The sequence below is a fragment of the Grammomys surdaster genome, unplaced genomic scaffold, assembly GCF_004785775.1.
Source record: "Grammomys surdaster isolate TR1022 unplaced genomic scaffold, NIH_TR_1.0 367, whole genome shotgun sequence".
NCBI classification, from domain to species: domain Eukaryota; kingdom Metazoa; phylum Chordata; class Mammalia; order Rodentia; family Muridae; genus Grammomys; species Grammomys surdaster.
This window is the reverse complement of record NW_021604786.1, coordinates 3,029,252-3,042,153: the sequence shown is the minus strand read 5'-3', so window position 1 is coordinate 3,042,153 and position 12,902 is coordinate 3,029,252. Positions and strand designations below refer to the sequence as shown.

The 12,902-nt window shown below is 46.7% G+C and overlaps 1 protein-coding gene across 4 annotated transcripts in view; it reads left to right on the top strand.

Moving 5' to 3' along the window:
- Fam13c (family with sequence similarity 13 member C) overlaps positions 1-12,902 on the top strand; it is a 113,446-nt gene that overhangs the window by 87,534 nt on the left and 13,010 nt on the right. For all 4 annotated transcript variants that reach the window (XM_028780256.1, XM_028780255.1, XM_028780254.1 and 1 more), the window contains 4 exons: positions 1,500-1,710; positions 3,143-3,281; positions 8,979-9,060; positions 10,917-11,119. In XM_028780256.1, the coding sequence (XP_028636089.1) occupies positions 1,500-1,710; positions 3,143-3,281; positions 8,979-9,060; positions 10,917-11,119 (635 nt within the window). The remainder of the gene's footprint in view (positions 1-1,499; positions 1,711-3,142; positions 3,282-8,978; positions 9,061-10,916; positions 11,120-12,902) is intronic.

The window sequence follows — 12,902 nt, the reverse complement described above, 5'->3', positions numbered from 1 at the left end:
CAGTGAAAGAAGGAACTTGCCAGCAAGATTGAGAGCCAGCAGGCAAAGAGAGCAAGCTTCCTTCTCCCATGTCCTTTATATAGGCTGCCAGCAGGAGGTGTGGCCCAGATTAGACATGTATGTCTTCCCACCTCAAAGAATCTGGATTAAGCTGTGAATTTGCACCTCAAATGATTTAATTAAGGAAAAAAAAATCTGGGCTGGGGGTAGTGGCACAGGCTTTTAGTCCCAGCACTTGGGAGGCAAAGATCTGTTCACTGGAGACCAGCCTCAAGTGTCTCAGGGAGCCTCTGGTAGTATACGTACCTCTCATCTCCTCCTTAGCACAGGGGAAGCTGACATCTGGACTGGCCTTGGTGGGAACTAAGGACCGAAGTTAGGAGGGACAGGGGAGGAGGTGACATGGAGAATCAGGGCCCGGAGCTGGCCTGCAGGGGGAGGCACTGCAGTAGGCTTTGCTTTCATTTTGGTTTTGTTCAAAACAGAGTGTTATGTAATATTTTGGAAGGCAGTACAGTCATTCCTAACTCTCTACATTGGAGTAATTGTGTAGTCTCTTTGGTTTCAATCTCTGTCTCTGTCTCTGTCTCTGTCTCTCTCTCTCTCTCTCTCTCTTTTTCCCTTCGTTTTTTCTTCTTTTTTTCTTCCTCTCTTCTCGTTTTAGGATTTTATTACATGTACTTGTGTGTATATATGCTTGCTCGCATGATGTCAGGACACGTGTGTGTGTGTATGTGCTTGCTCGTGTCATGTCAGGACACGTGTGTGTGTGTGTGTGTGTATGTGCTTGCTCGTGTCATGTCAGGGCATGTGTGTGTGTGTGTATGTGCTGTGTGTGTGTGTGTATGTGCTTGCTCGTGTGATGTCAGGACACATGTGTGAGAATGATTTGGGAGTTGCAGTTGGTTTTCTTCTCCACCCATGTGGGTCTCAGTGATTGAACTCAGCTCACTCAGGCTTGGCCTTCGCCCACTGATCCATCCATCGTCTCCCTGATCCAGGAGCATTACTGCTGTGTTTGGAACTTTGTGCTTTCTGCTTGACAGGCTCCGAGCAGCGTGCATGCTGATACAGCCTCGTGATGGAGACTGACGCCTCATCCCTCTTCTTCCTCTCTTCCTACCTCCTCCCTCTACTCCTTTCCTGACGAATAATTCTGCTAATCTCCCTTTCCCTCACAATCTGTATCTTTTTACCCAAACTCTGATCCGCTCTTAGCTCCTTTCAGCATATCCTCCGACTCACACTGTGCTGGTTGGAAAGACTCAATTCTGGAATTGTCTCCCAACACCTTTGCTGGTGGCTTTGTGATATTTTCCTACCTAGGTTTTTCAAGAACAAACATGACCGTGTTTTGAAAGCTTCTCCCATCTCCAGATGGGAGACAGGACAGAAACATGTCATTCCCATTGATGTTGTGATCTTTATTTAGGAACTTGGCAGCCTCGAGCTCTCCGTCCGTCACTTCTAAGTCTGGATCTCTCGTCTTGTTTCCCCAGACCCCGCGCCAGCTCATAAGGATGCACAGGGTGACGCCGACGGTACGCCAGAAGACCTCCAGTCTGCAGGGACCAGCAGGCTTCTCTATCACATCACCGATGGTGACAATCCGTTGTTGTCACCACGGTGCTCCATCTTTAGCCAAAGTCAGAGGTTCAACTTGGACCCTGAGTCAGCTCCGTCTCCACCCAGCAGCCAGCAGTTTATGATGTAAGGAAGCCTACACCTTCATTTCATAGTTTCCCAAAGGCCTTCATGACATACAGTGGAATTCAGCCCTGAAATAGGCCAGACGTGCCCATGGAGTACTCTGTTAAACTGTGATAAAGCAAAGAAGGTCCTCTCTCTCTCTCTCTCTCTCATTCTCTTTCTCCAGTTGGCAAAATACTACTTCTGTACTGAGTTGGGGGGGTGTCTCAGAGAGTAATGGTCACGAGAATCAAAATACATGTTGGGTGTTTTGGAAAGAATTGAAGAGTCGTGTGTCTTTGCCCACATCTGAAGTGTCATTTCTTTTTTCTTTTTTTTTTTTATTTATTTATTATATGTGAATACATGGTTGCTGTCTTCAGACACACCAGAAGAGGGCATCAGATCTCATTGTAGATGGTTGTGAGCCACCATGTGGTTGCTGGGATTTGAACTCAGGACCTCAGGAAGTGCAGTCAGTGCTCTTAACCACTGAGCCATCTCTCCAGCCCCTGAAGTGTCATTTCTTAATTAACCCAGTGTACTCCCTACGCCCGACAGCGGAGGAAATGTACATTAGCAAGTTTCCCCTTCAGCTCCCTGGTAGGCTGTAGAAAAGTCGTATCTAAAAATAACCACCGTCCTCCCCAGCTTCAACGGGCAGCCAGAGGTAGCAGGCTCTCTCTGTATGTGCCAGATGGGACCTCCACACGGTTCAGTCACTTAGCAGCATCCTCTCGTGTGCCCGAAGCGGGCCCCTACGTGCTCTGCATTGGTTCTTTGTATTTGTGACTGGGGCTAGTTCTAGGAACTGTGTTGTGGTCCGCTTTAGCTTGCACAAAATACTTTTGACGTGGAATTAAGAGGAAGACTCCCTTGGCCACAGTATGGTCTGTTTCCATGTCTCTAGTTTCTCTCCCACAGCATAACTACCATTCTTGAGTTTATCCAGGGATCATGGGTGACGGACTGGAAGGGCGTAATGAGTCATTGTAGTTGCATGGAAATTGTATGTCATGCTGAGACTGTGGAAATATTTTCTGGAGAGAGGGCCACTCCTTTTGACATATTTGAAAGGGTTTTCCTATGTCAGAATTGTTAACTGCCCATTTAAATCTTGCTTTGAAAATGCCATGAGGCGTGGCTTGTCTAACTCGTTGAAGGGCACACCTCAGCAGGACCTCCCTTCCGAGTCCCAAGTTGACCTTACTGTGCTTTGAAATATGTATTTCCTGTGCTGATACTTTGACACTTGTATATAAAAAGTCCCCGAGGAGATTGGTCCGTAATGCATGTCCCAAGGTCAGAGGTCACAAGGGATGAGTTTGGGGATCCTGGTAGACTAGTCTCAGAAGGAGCTGCCGCTTGGAATTCTCTGATCTCCTGGATTCAAAGGCAGTCATGTTCCCTGAGGCCCTTTCTGGAACTGTTTGTCTGTCTGTAACCATGGCAGGCCTCGAAGCTCTTCCCGACGCAGTGGTGGGGACAGCAAGGAGCCCCAGACCATCACGCAGCTCACTAAGCACATCCAAAGCCTCAAGAGGAAGATTCGGAAGTTCGAAGAGAAATTTGAACAAGAAAAGAAATATCGGGTAAGTACCCCAGGGTTGAACCGAAAGCACAGGTTGTGTCTGACAAGTGTATGAATTTTTCTCCATCCCTCGGTGGTGGCTGCCCCTTCCTTGTGGGAGGACAGCTCTGTATCCACTGGTCACCCATCCCCCACGTCATGAGTAGAGTTTAATGGTGTGTCTGTCTTGTTCTGCAGCTAACCTCTGTCAAGAGACTTCCTACTCGCTACAGCTCTTATTTCTCCGGTCTTTCTGAGCATCCTTATTGACACTAGGACAAATTAATTTATTTATTGACTTTACATCCCAATACCAGCACCCCCTCATGTAGATCCTCTAGCCATTCCTCCCTGCTTCTTTGAGAAGGAGGAACTCCCTGGATATCATCCCTTTATTACTCTTCCCACTAACCCCCCACCCCCACCCCGACACATCACGTAACTGCAGGGACTAGGCCCATTCTCTCCTACTGAGGCCAGATAAGGCAGCCCAGTTAGAGGACCAGGATCCACAGGCAGTCAGGCAACAGATTCAAAAGGACATGTGTGACAGGAGCCTAGCATAACTGTCCTGTGAGAAGCTCCACCCAGCAGCCAATGGAAAGAGATGCAGAGATCCAACATTAGATGGAGTCTTATGGAAGCGTTGGGGGTAGGATTGAGGGACCCGAAGATGACAGGGACTCTACAGGAAGACCCAACAGAGTCAACTAACTCGGACACTAGGTTTTGTAGGTAGAAAAATTTGGAAAGCTTCGTGTTAAACTTTCTTTACCTGTGTGTTGATAAGAACTTTGGAATCCAAAACATGCAGAAACTCTTAAGTGAAGAACATAGTGATAGACTTTTGGGTTCTTGAGTGTTAGGTTTTTTTTTTTTTTTTTTGCCATGAAGGAACTTCCGGGTGGGTGAGTAGTGACTTCTCAGATGGTACCTGCTGAGGCCACTCACAAAATACAAACAAACAAAAAAAAACCAAACAGAGCCATCTTTTCCCGGCAGTCCCCTAGTCCTTCTGCTGGGCCTACAGGGTTGCCAGTACAGCTTTGCCTTCTCTAACACTGAAAACCACAGAGTCGTAGATAAATGTCTGCTCAACCAAAGAAGCCTATGTTTATTTACCTGGTGACCAAGGAGTAGAGAAAACTCAAGTTCACAGGGAATTGCGTAAAGATAGTGTGGGTCTCTGGCAGACAGCCCAGAACAGCTCGTTATTAGAATAAAACAGAGCAGGGAGCAATCTCTCAAACATCTTGGAATATTAAAAGGCTCGCTAAGCACTCGGTACAGAGGCGATCTCGGAAGGTTCCTGTGAGCGCATAAGTTTTGAGGGGGAGTGACGAGTGGGTAGTGGTCCACCTTTCCCTTCCTGTCCTGCGTGGCCATGGGCTTTGCAGAGAAGAGGGTGTTTAGGGAGTGGTACCTAGTTTTATAGAAATGGTGCCATCAGATTGGCTTTTAAGGCTGTCTGAACAAGGATGCTACATAGTTTCCATTCAGCAGTCACTCTACTCTGTTCACACAGCAGGGATACCTCTGCCTATTGTCTCCGTCTGGTCTTCTGGTCTTTATCCCGCAGATAAGCAAGCCCTGACTCTCAGAAGACTTCTAACTAGCCATGAGCTACCCCTTGAGGCTTAGAGCTTTAAGTTAACCATGAACAGAGTTCTGGTGTCCGAGTGGTGGTGTCCTAGGGTTCTTTAGTGTCTATCTTTGGTAGCCCCAGTATTCTGGGAGGAGCTGGTTTCACCTTTGGTCTACTGGGGCTTACCAGGCCTGCCACACCATCACGATGGACACTATGGAGTGACAAATGGTTCTATTTTCAAACCCATTAACACTTCTGACCTGACCTTCCCTGAGTCTGACCATCGTAGATTGCAATCCAACACAAACCCCCAGCTGCCTCATGTCTCCGGACTCGCTACTTCCTGTTCTGAGTCATACAGCAGTAACTGAAGTTTGAGGACACCGTTGAAGGAACCCGTGTGGCACTTACTGCAGTGTTTGCTATGGAGGGAGCAAAATGTCCTAGGTATCACCGACCTTTTCATCTGTCTGAGCAATAGCAAGCAGGCCACGTGACAGGCTCTGTCTTGGGAGAAAAGGGAGGGGACTTGTGTACGCTAAATATGCACTGGGTCCCCCCTCCTGTGCTGTGCACATGGGTTATTTTTTTTTCAACTCCTACAGCCACCAACAGTTGTCTGTTTTACTTAGAGAATTTTCTCTTGGCATCTTTTACCCTATTTTGAGAAGCTTTAAAGGCGAATGAAGAGTCAGGCACTCCCGGCACTCCTTGCCTCCCAAATGCACGCACACACGCATGTACGCACAGAGGAGGGGTATAGATGCTAGAGCAGTAAGTGGAGAGGGTTCATGTTCGCTGCCCCATCAATGTTTACCTTTTCCCCCTTTCAGTCAGCACCTTACGTATCCTAGGAAACAGGGCACTCCTCTTTTCAGGTCCCAAGCTGTTGTTAGAAGCCTGGCAAGCCACCTGCCACGTGTAAGGCCTGCTTTTCTTCCCATCCCTAGGACAGTGGTGTTACCAGCCTTCGCTGGTTGGTCTGAACCTTACTTAGCTCCTGCTAGGCATCTCAGCTTTTAGGATTTCTACATAAACATAAGTCTTTCCATCTATGCCAAATGTAGCCCTGGATAGAAAGAGCTAGCTCATCCAGATGTTCTGTCTGTCTGTCTGTCTCTTAGTTTATCAAGACAGGCTTTCTCTGTGTAGCCCTGGCTGTTCTAGAACTTGCTTTGTAGACCAGGCTAGTCTTGAACTCATGGAGATCACTTACCTCTACCTCCCGAGAGCTGGGATTAAAGGCATGCACCACCGCTGCCTGACTCAGATGTTCACTTTCAATTGAACATGTTAAAACTGGACAAATCCAACCAGACTTTTTCTTACCCAGTGACTGAAGAAAAAGGCCCAGAGAGGTGACATGAATTCTAAGAGTCACACAGCCAAGATTCTAGTCAGGGTAAATCAAGTCTTTCTAAAGTGCCTTATGAACATATTTTTGCTTAGTAGAAATCTACCACAATAGTCTGCGATAGTAGATCTGGCTGCCTCATTTTAATTACCCCTAACAAGGCCTCTAGTAGTGAGTTTGGGTGTCCAACCATAGACATTTCCATTCAGACACGAAGAGGCCCAAAAGGCTATTCTGAATGTGTGGAAACGTCTGTGGCTTGGAAACCATCTTCTACGCAAACTGAAGTTAACCTTAAGTGTCCCCTCAGGGCAGAACCATAAAATGAAAATTCATTTCTGCAACCGATTTCCGGCTTTCAAGCGCTTTGTTGTAAAATTCAGCCTCCATTCCTTCATCATCCTGTGGGTGGTAAAAAACTTACTACCCTGTTGGTCACTGGCCTGAGATCCTACTGTGTTCTGTATATTTTGTATATTCCTTTGGTGGCGTATCGGGTAGATCCAGTGAAGCTTTGCTTTTACCTGCGTACAATATGTCCTCAGTCTGGAAACTACACTGAGGGTTCTAGAATCCAAATGTAAAGCTCGGGCTGGCATTATGGCTACACAGCTAAGCCCGAAGAATGAGGCTGCACACCAGGCTTCTAAGCATAGACTTCTTCCCAGAGACCGTGGGATTACACTAAGCGATATATTTTCTTCTTCTCTCATGAGAGCAACGTTGGGCAACCTGTGTCTCTGTCCATGGTTCTGACAGTCTAGGGCTCCATCACGGGAGGGGCAGTGCCTTTTCCTTTAGTCTTCCTCTCCGTCTTGTTTTTTAGATGTCTGTTTCCATGTCATCCATAAATGACGGGATCATGCCATGTTCTCATGGTGAACACACACACGTTCTTGCCTATCATGTGATGTCACGCAAGCACCGTTTATGTGATTTTGTTAAGTGCCCTGAGTGTGCTTTTCCATCGTCCTGTGCCTGTCATTGAAAGCATCCCTCTTGTTGCTCGTCTTACAGGGGTTCTTCTGTAAAGTGGGTTCTTCACAGGCTGGCCGTGCACAGTGCAGGCATTTCAGCACAGGTGACTCTGTGCAGGAGGCCCCTCAACCCTCACAGCCAAGTTCCTTGTGTAGGCTCAGGTGGGGATAACTCTCTTGATCTTGCTTTTAAGTTAGCATGGTAGCTTTGGGTGGAAATTCTCATTATGATCTATAGCATAGAGGGTAAGGGTATGTTATATTTATTCATTCATTCATTCATTCATTCATTCATTCATTCATTTTACCGACCACTCACTGCCCCCCTTCCTGGTCACCCCCTCCCACAATGCTCCCCCAACCGCCTCCCCTTCTCCTCTGAGAAGGTGGCCCCCTCTGGGTTTCCCCCCCCTCCCTGGCATATCAACTCTCTGTGAGGCTAGGTGCATCCTCGCCCTCTGAGGCCAGACAAGGCAGCCCAGTTAGAACAGATCCCACAGACAGGCAACAGCTTTTGGGATAGCCCTCGCTCCAGTTGTTCAGAACCCACATGAAGACTAGCTGCACATCTGCTACACATGTGTTGGGAGGCCTGGCTTCAGCCCATGTATGCCTTTTGGTTCATGGTTCAGTCTCTGAGAGCCCCAAGGGCTCGGCTCACAACCAATACTATTTTGCTATTTTTAATCTATTGATTTCTCTTCTCTGGGGACAGTTCACTTTTGCGCTGAGATGGAAATCAGAAGTGAATGGTTTGACTGGCAGAGTCACATGTCTCCCTCCGTGTGTGTGTGTGTGTGTGTGTGTGTGTGTGTGTGTGTGTCAGTGAAGACACATTCAGAATTCCTTTGAAGGTTTAGTGGAAATATTCCTGTTACCACCCAATGCTTATCCACCCTAGTGAGGATAAGCCAGTAAGAGTAACATTTATGGTCTGAGCTAGCACTTCTGTATTGTTCAGCATGCACCCGGAGCTGTTTTCAGTGTTTCATAGCTAGTAATCCACCACAGGAACTCTGCGAGGGAGATACGTAATCCTCACGTTTAATACGTGAGACAGCAGAGCACGGAGAAGCTAAATCATCTGCCCAAGGTCAGATGTGTAAGTTTTACTTTAACATGCTCGCTCAGGGGGATCTTTAGTACTGATAATGGTTAGAATTAGGGCTGTTCCCTCCTAGACCAGCCACTGGACAACTATCAAGTTTCAGAGACCATGGGGCTCTGCTTTCTTGAGCTCCGAGAACACGATGGCGGATACTCAGCCTCCCAGTTGGTTAGTGTTTCCCAGCAGGGCCCAGCAGTCCTGAGCCACGTACAAAGCAGGAAGCATTTGTTTTTGTTTGTTTGTTTGTTTGTTTGTTTTATACTATGATTGGGCTCATCCCCGTTGGCAGAGAGCATGGCCTGGCAATGGTGTGGGCTGTGGATGGCTTATGAGGTGATGGAGGATAGACAGAGGGATGCACTGGAATCATTAGGATGTGTGGAAATGTGCTGGGTGCCTTGGCATGCTTAGAAGTAACGCCCATGGAGGAACAAAGGGGCAGAACAATTCCACTCACTGGAACTCTGCCCCAGCGTCCAGCTCGGTGTGTCTCTGAATTCCCTGAGCGGCTCCGCTGTTTAACATTTTTGCTTTTCTTTTTTTGTCTCTGTCTCCCTTTTCTCTCTCTCTCTCCCTTTCCCCTTCTCCCCATTTCACCCTCTCCTTCCCTCTCCCCTCCTCCTCTTTCTTCCTCCCTTCCCCCCTCCCCCCTCCTCACTCCCGCCCACTTCCGCTTCCCCCTCCCACTGTAGCCGTCACATGGGGACAAGACTTCGAATCCAGAAGTTCTGAAATGGATGAACGATTTGGCTAAAGGGCGCAAACAGCTCAAAGGCAAGTGTCTCTTCTCTCCCAGAGCACCGGCTGTAACAGCATAATGTCCGGGACAGTCCATTTCCACGTGAGCCTTCGTGGGTTTTGGTTTCCTGCTTGGACTGAAGCTCCATTTGAAACGACCCCACCCACCTTTAGGCCCCTTTAATAAACCTCCTTACAAGTGAGGCCTGGGACCTCCAGCCAACCTGTGGAGTTCTAACTTCCCTGGTTACTAGATTGTTGGAAACAAAACCACCCTACTCCACTTCCCAGATCACACAGGGGAGGTGCTAAGCCAGGCAGGAATGTCACGTGGCTTGGAGGTACTCAGCCATGCAAACCACTTGGCTTACTGGGTCTGATCTTCTTCTCCCCTTGTGCCTTTCTGGGATGGCAGTATATTATTATTGCTAAGGACAGTCACTGTAGTCTCATACAGGTATTCTATTCCTCCCTTTTGTCCTTAAGTCCATCCTTAAGCTATAGGGTAGTTGGTCCAAAATCTCTGGAAGTTTCATGATCAAGAACTAGAAGGGCCTAGTGATGTAGCATGCTTATAAAACATGCAGCGTTTAAACTTCAAGCCGGAGCTTGGCATGGTGGCTTATCATCTCAGTATTTGGAAAGCTGAGGCAAGAAAATTGATAGGCTGGGCTATACAGTAGGTTTCGGGTAAGCATGGACTACAGTTAGATGCTGAGTCAAGCAACAACATGAAAAACAAAAACAAAAAAAATCTCATAAAGCCAGAGCACAAAGCTAAATGAAGAACGTGAGCTATACTGCTGTATAATTGGAAAAAAAAATCAGTGTGAATGGCCTTGTTCAAATACAGCTTCTTCTTGCTACGGCATATTCTGAAATGCAATTCCCTGGTAAGTCCTAGGCAGGGTTTTTGTTTGTTTGTTTTTTGTTTTGTTTGTTTGTTTTTTTAAATCTCTATGGTTTGCATAAAGCCACATTGTTAGAATGGTGGAGTCTGGATTTTGAAAATTAACATTAACATTTTCAAAACGGTGGCGAGATGTCTCAGGGTTTAAGAGCGCTTGGTTCTCTTCTAGAGGACCCAGGGTTAGTTCTCAGAACCCTCGCTGCTAGGTGGCTCACAGCTAGCCACTTGTAACTCGGGCTCCTGGGAGTACACACACACACACACACACACACACACACACACACTCACATACACACACTCACATACACACACATACACACATACATACACACACACATACATACACACACACACTCACACACATACACACATACATACACACACACACACACACACACACACAGAGTTAAATCTTTGAGGGGAAAGAGCATTAGATAAAAACATGAAGTGTGTCAAGTGTGTGAGCTGGACTTCCCAAAGCCCCTCACAGCTCTTCTAGTTCCTCAGATTTGCATATGTAGTGCATAAGCACCTCGTATGTGATGCACAGACACCTCACATGTAATACACAAGCACCTCATATGTAATGCACAAGCCCCTGTATTTCTAGAGGCCTTATTATATACACGGCTTTTACCATGCACACCAACAAACTGCTCTCCACAGAGAGTTTCAAGCACTGCAGTAGGCAACAGTGGAAACCTGGGGGACTGGGGAGAGCAGGTCTTCCTCCACAAGTCCATTGCAATCCAAATCTGAATTCTTGTCTCATGGGGTTCTCTCCATGAGAAGCCCAGTCTTTGAGAGCTCAGTCTCTCGGACTCTGTCTGCATGGCTGGTTGAGTGCTTATGTTATCGGTCATGGTTAGGGTTGACTTTACAAGCATTGCTCACACCTAGGGAATTCAAGAGAAGCAGCTCTGTTTGAATTTAAGCCAGTGAGTCCTTTCCAGCTCATGGTAACTCAAGGCATTTCTCTTAGAACTCAAGCTGAAGCTGTCGGAAGAACAAGAGAGTACTCCCAAAGGCTCTCGGAGAAACCTGTCCTGTGAACAGCCTCCAGTCCCCAGAGAAAATGGCAAGTTGGAAGCTGTGGGTCCCGAACCAAGCTCCTCCGGGGAAGAGACTTCAGACACTGTGATGCTGGAAAAGAGAGAGCAGATCCCTCCCCAGGATGATGTGAAGGTACCTCACCGCCTCAGCATGGGGTGGCAAGGGCATGCTTTTGGTCACCTGTCAGAGCACTTCACCACCAGAGTCATATCTTTATGAGACTGGAGATTGCCTCCAGCACTTCGACCAGCTGAGTTCCTAGTGGGTTAATGGCTGTGACTTTAAGAATGTTGCTGTGTGATGTTGGATGTACCACTTCCGCGGGAGGGGTGTGTTGGTGGATGATGGTAAGGATGCGAGGATACAGTCTCTGTTCCATCAAATTAGTACATAAACCCAAGTCTAGGGAATAAGCATATTACTGGTAAAGAAAAGCTCTAAGATATGCCCTTTCCCCATGTGGAGAAGTGTCATAAAGAGGGGAGAGACATACAATATGGATTTCATGCCCTACGAACTGAGTCCTGATTTCTAGGGAGTGATCGGTTGGGATCAAAGAGTTCAGCTATAGATATCTGAGTTTTGAAATCTGAGACAGCTGGATAATGTTGTCAGTGAGGTATTAGGATACATAAGCCTGGGGCTTAGCCCAAAAGAAAAAAAAAAAGAGATTGTATTTTATAAAGAAAAGCAGCACTTACCTGGGTAATCCCTTTTTGTGATGCTTTTCCATTTGGCTTAGGTCAGAGGAGCTTTCTTAAGGTCCCTCCTGTATCAAAGCTGAGGCTGATACGGTTGACCTTTTACTTCCTGTATAAGAGCAGGAGTCACCTTCTCACTTCTTGGATACCTTCTGTCGTCTTCCAACCCACCCCGTCGCATTGCTTGCACAGAAAGACTGTTTCCTGTTCAGAGCGTCACAGTGTCTATACGTACTAGGTGTTGGGTATGTGTTTGCTTGAGGGACTGGACAAATGAACGTCAGTCGACTCTGGAGGAGTCCTGTGGAGAAGTGTGATCGATTTTCCTATTCTGCCATGCATGATCTGGTCTTACTGAGGCAGGATCATAAACCAGATCTCAGAAGGCTTGTAGGTCCTGCTTCTGTTTTTATTTCCCACTGGGACTTGTGTACTGCAAGTACACACAGGACCACAGTCACCGCCATCTTGTTTTCATCCTTTATATTTAAGAAAGAACCAACATGTCCTGAGTAATAAAGGGAGATCAGTAATGGTTTGCTCACAGGCTGGGATGTTGTTTTTTTTTACACATGACTAGCCTATCCCTCAATCCCAACAGTCTAGACTTTAATGATAGCCAATGGATAATGTCTGTGTTCATGTGTACACTTAGGCACATTTCAGATTTCCTATTGATTAGTATTTCCAAGGGACTTTCTTGTATTTTATAGTCAACTTGTCCATATCTATATGAACATCTTAGTATTGATGTCCTGATGACTGATTGATCAACATCCTCTGACTAGGCTCCAACTCCCAGGAGTCTCCTCAGCTCTTAGTCAGTTAGTGGGTTAATCCGTTGATAACGTCAGTAGCCTCGGTCACCTCTCAATAGAGCTACCAGCTGGGGAACAAAGACACAACACATGACATTTTTGGAGGGGCACGTCATATCCAAACCATAATTGTTGATGATTGACTGACAGTTACACATTTTCAAAAAGATTCAAATGCTTGTCATATGAGTTCAGGTAAATCAAGGCAGAGAAGTCATGTCAGGACTGCTGTCCCGGACCGCCTTTCTGCTGAGGGTTAGGATGTAAGAAACAGTTAAAATAGACAAGGATTTTGGTAAGCACTGTGCAAGGAACAAAGGAGACACATGTCAGAAGACAAGAGGAACACTCTTTCTTGATTAGGGTTATCAGAAGGACCAAGACAGTTGACATTTA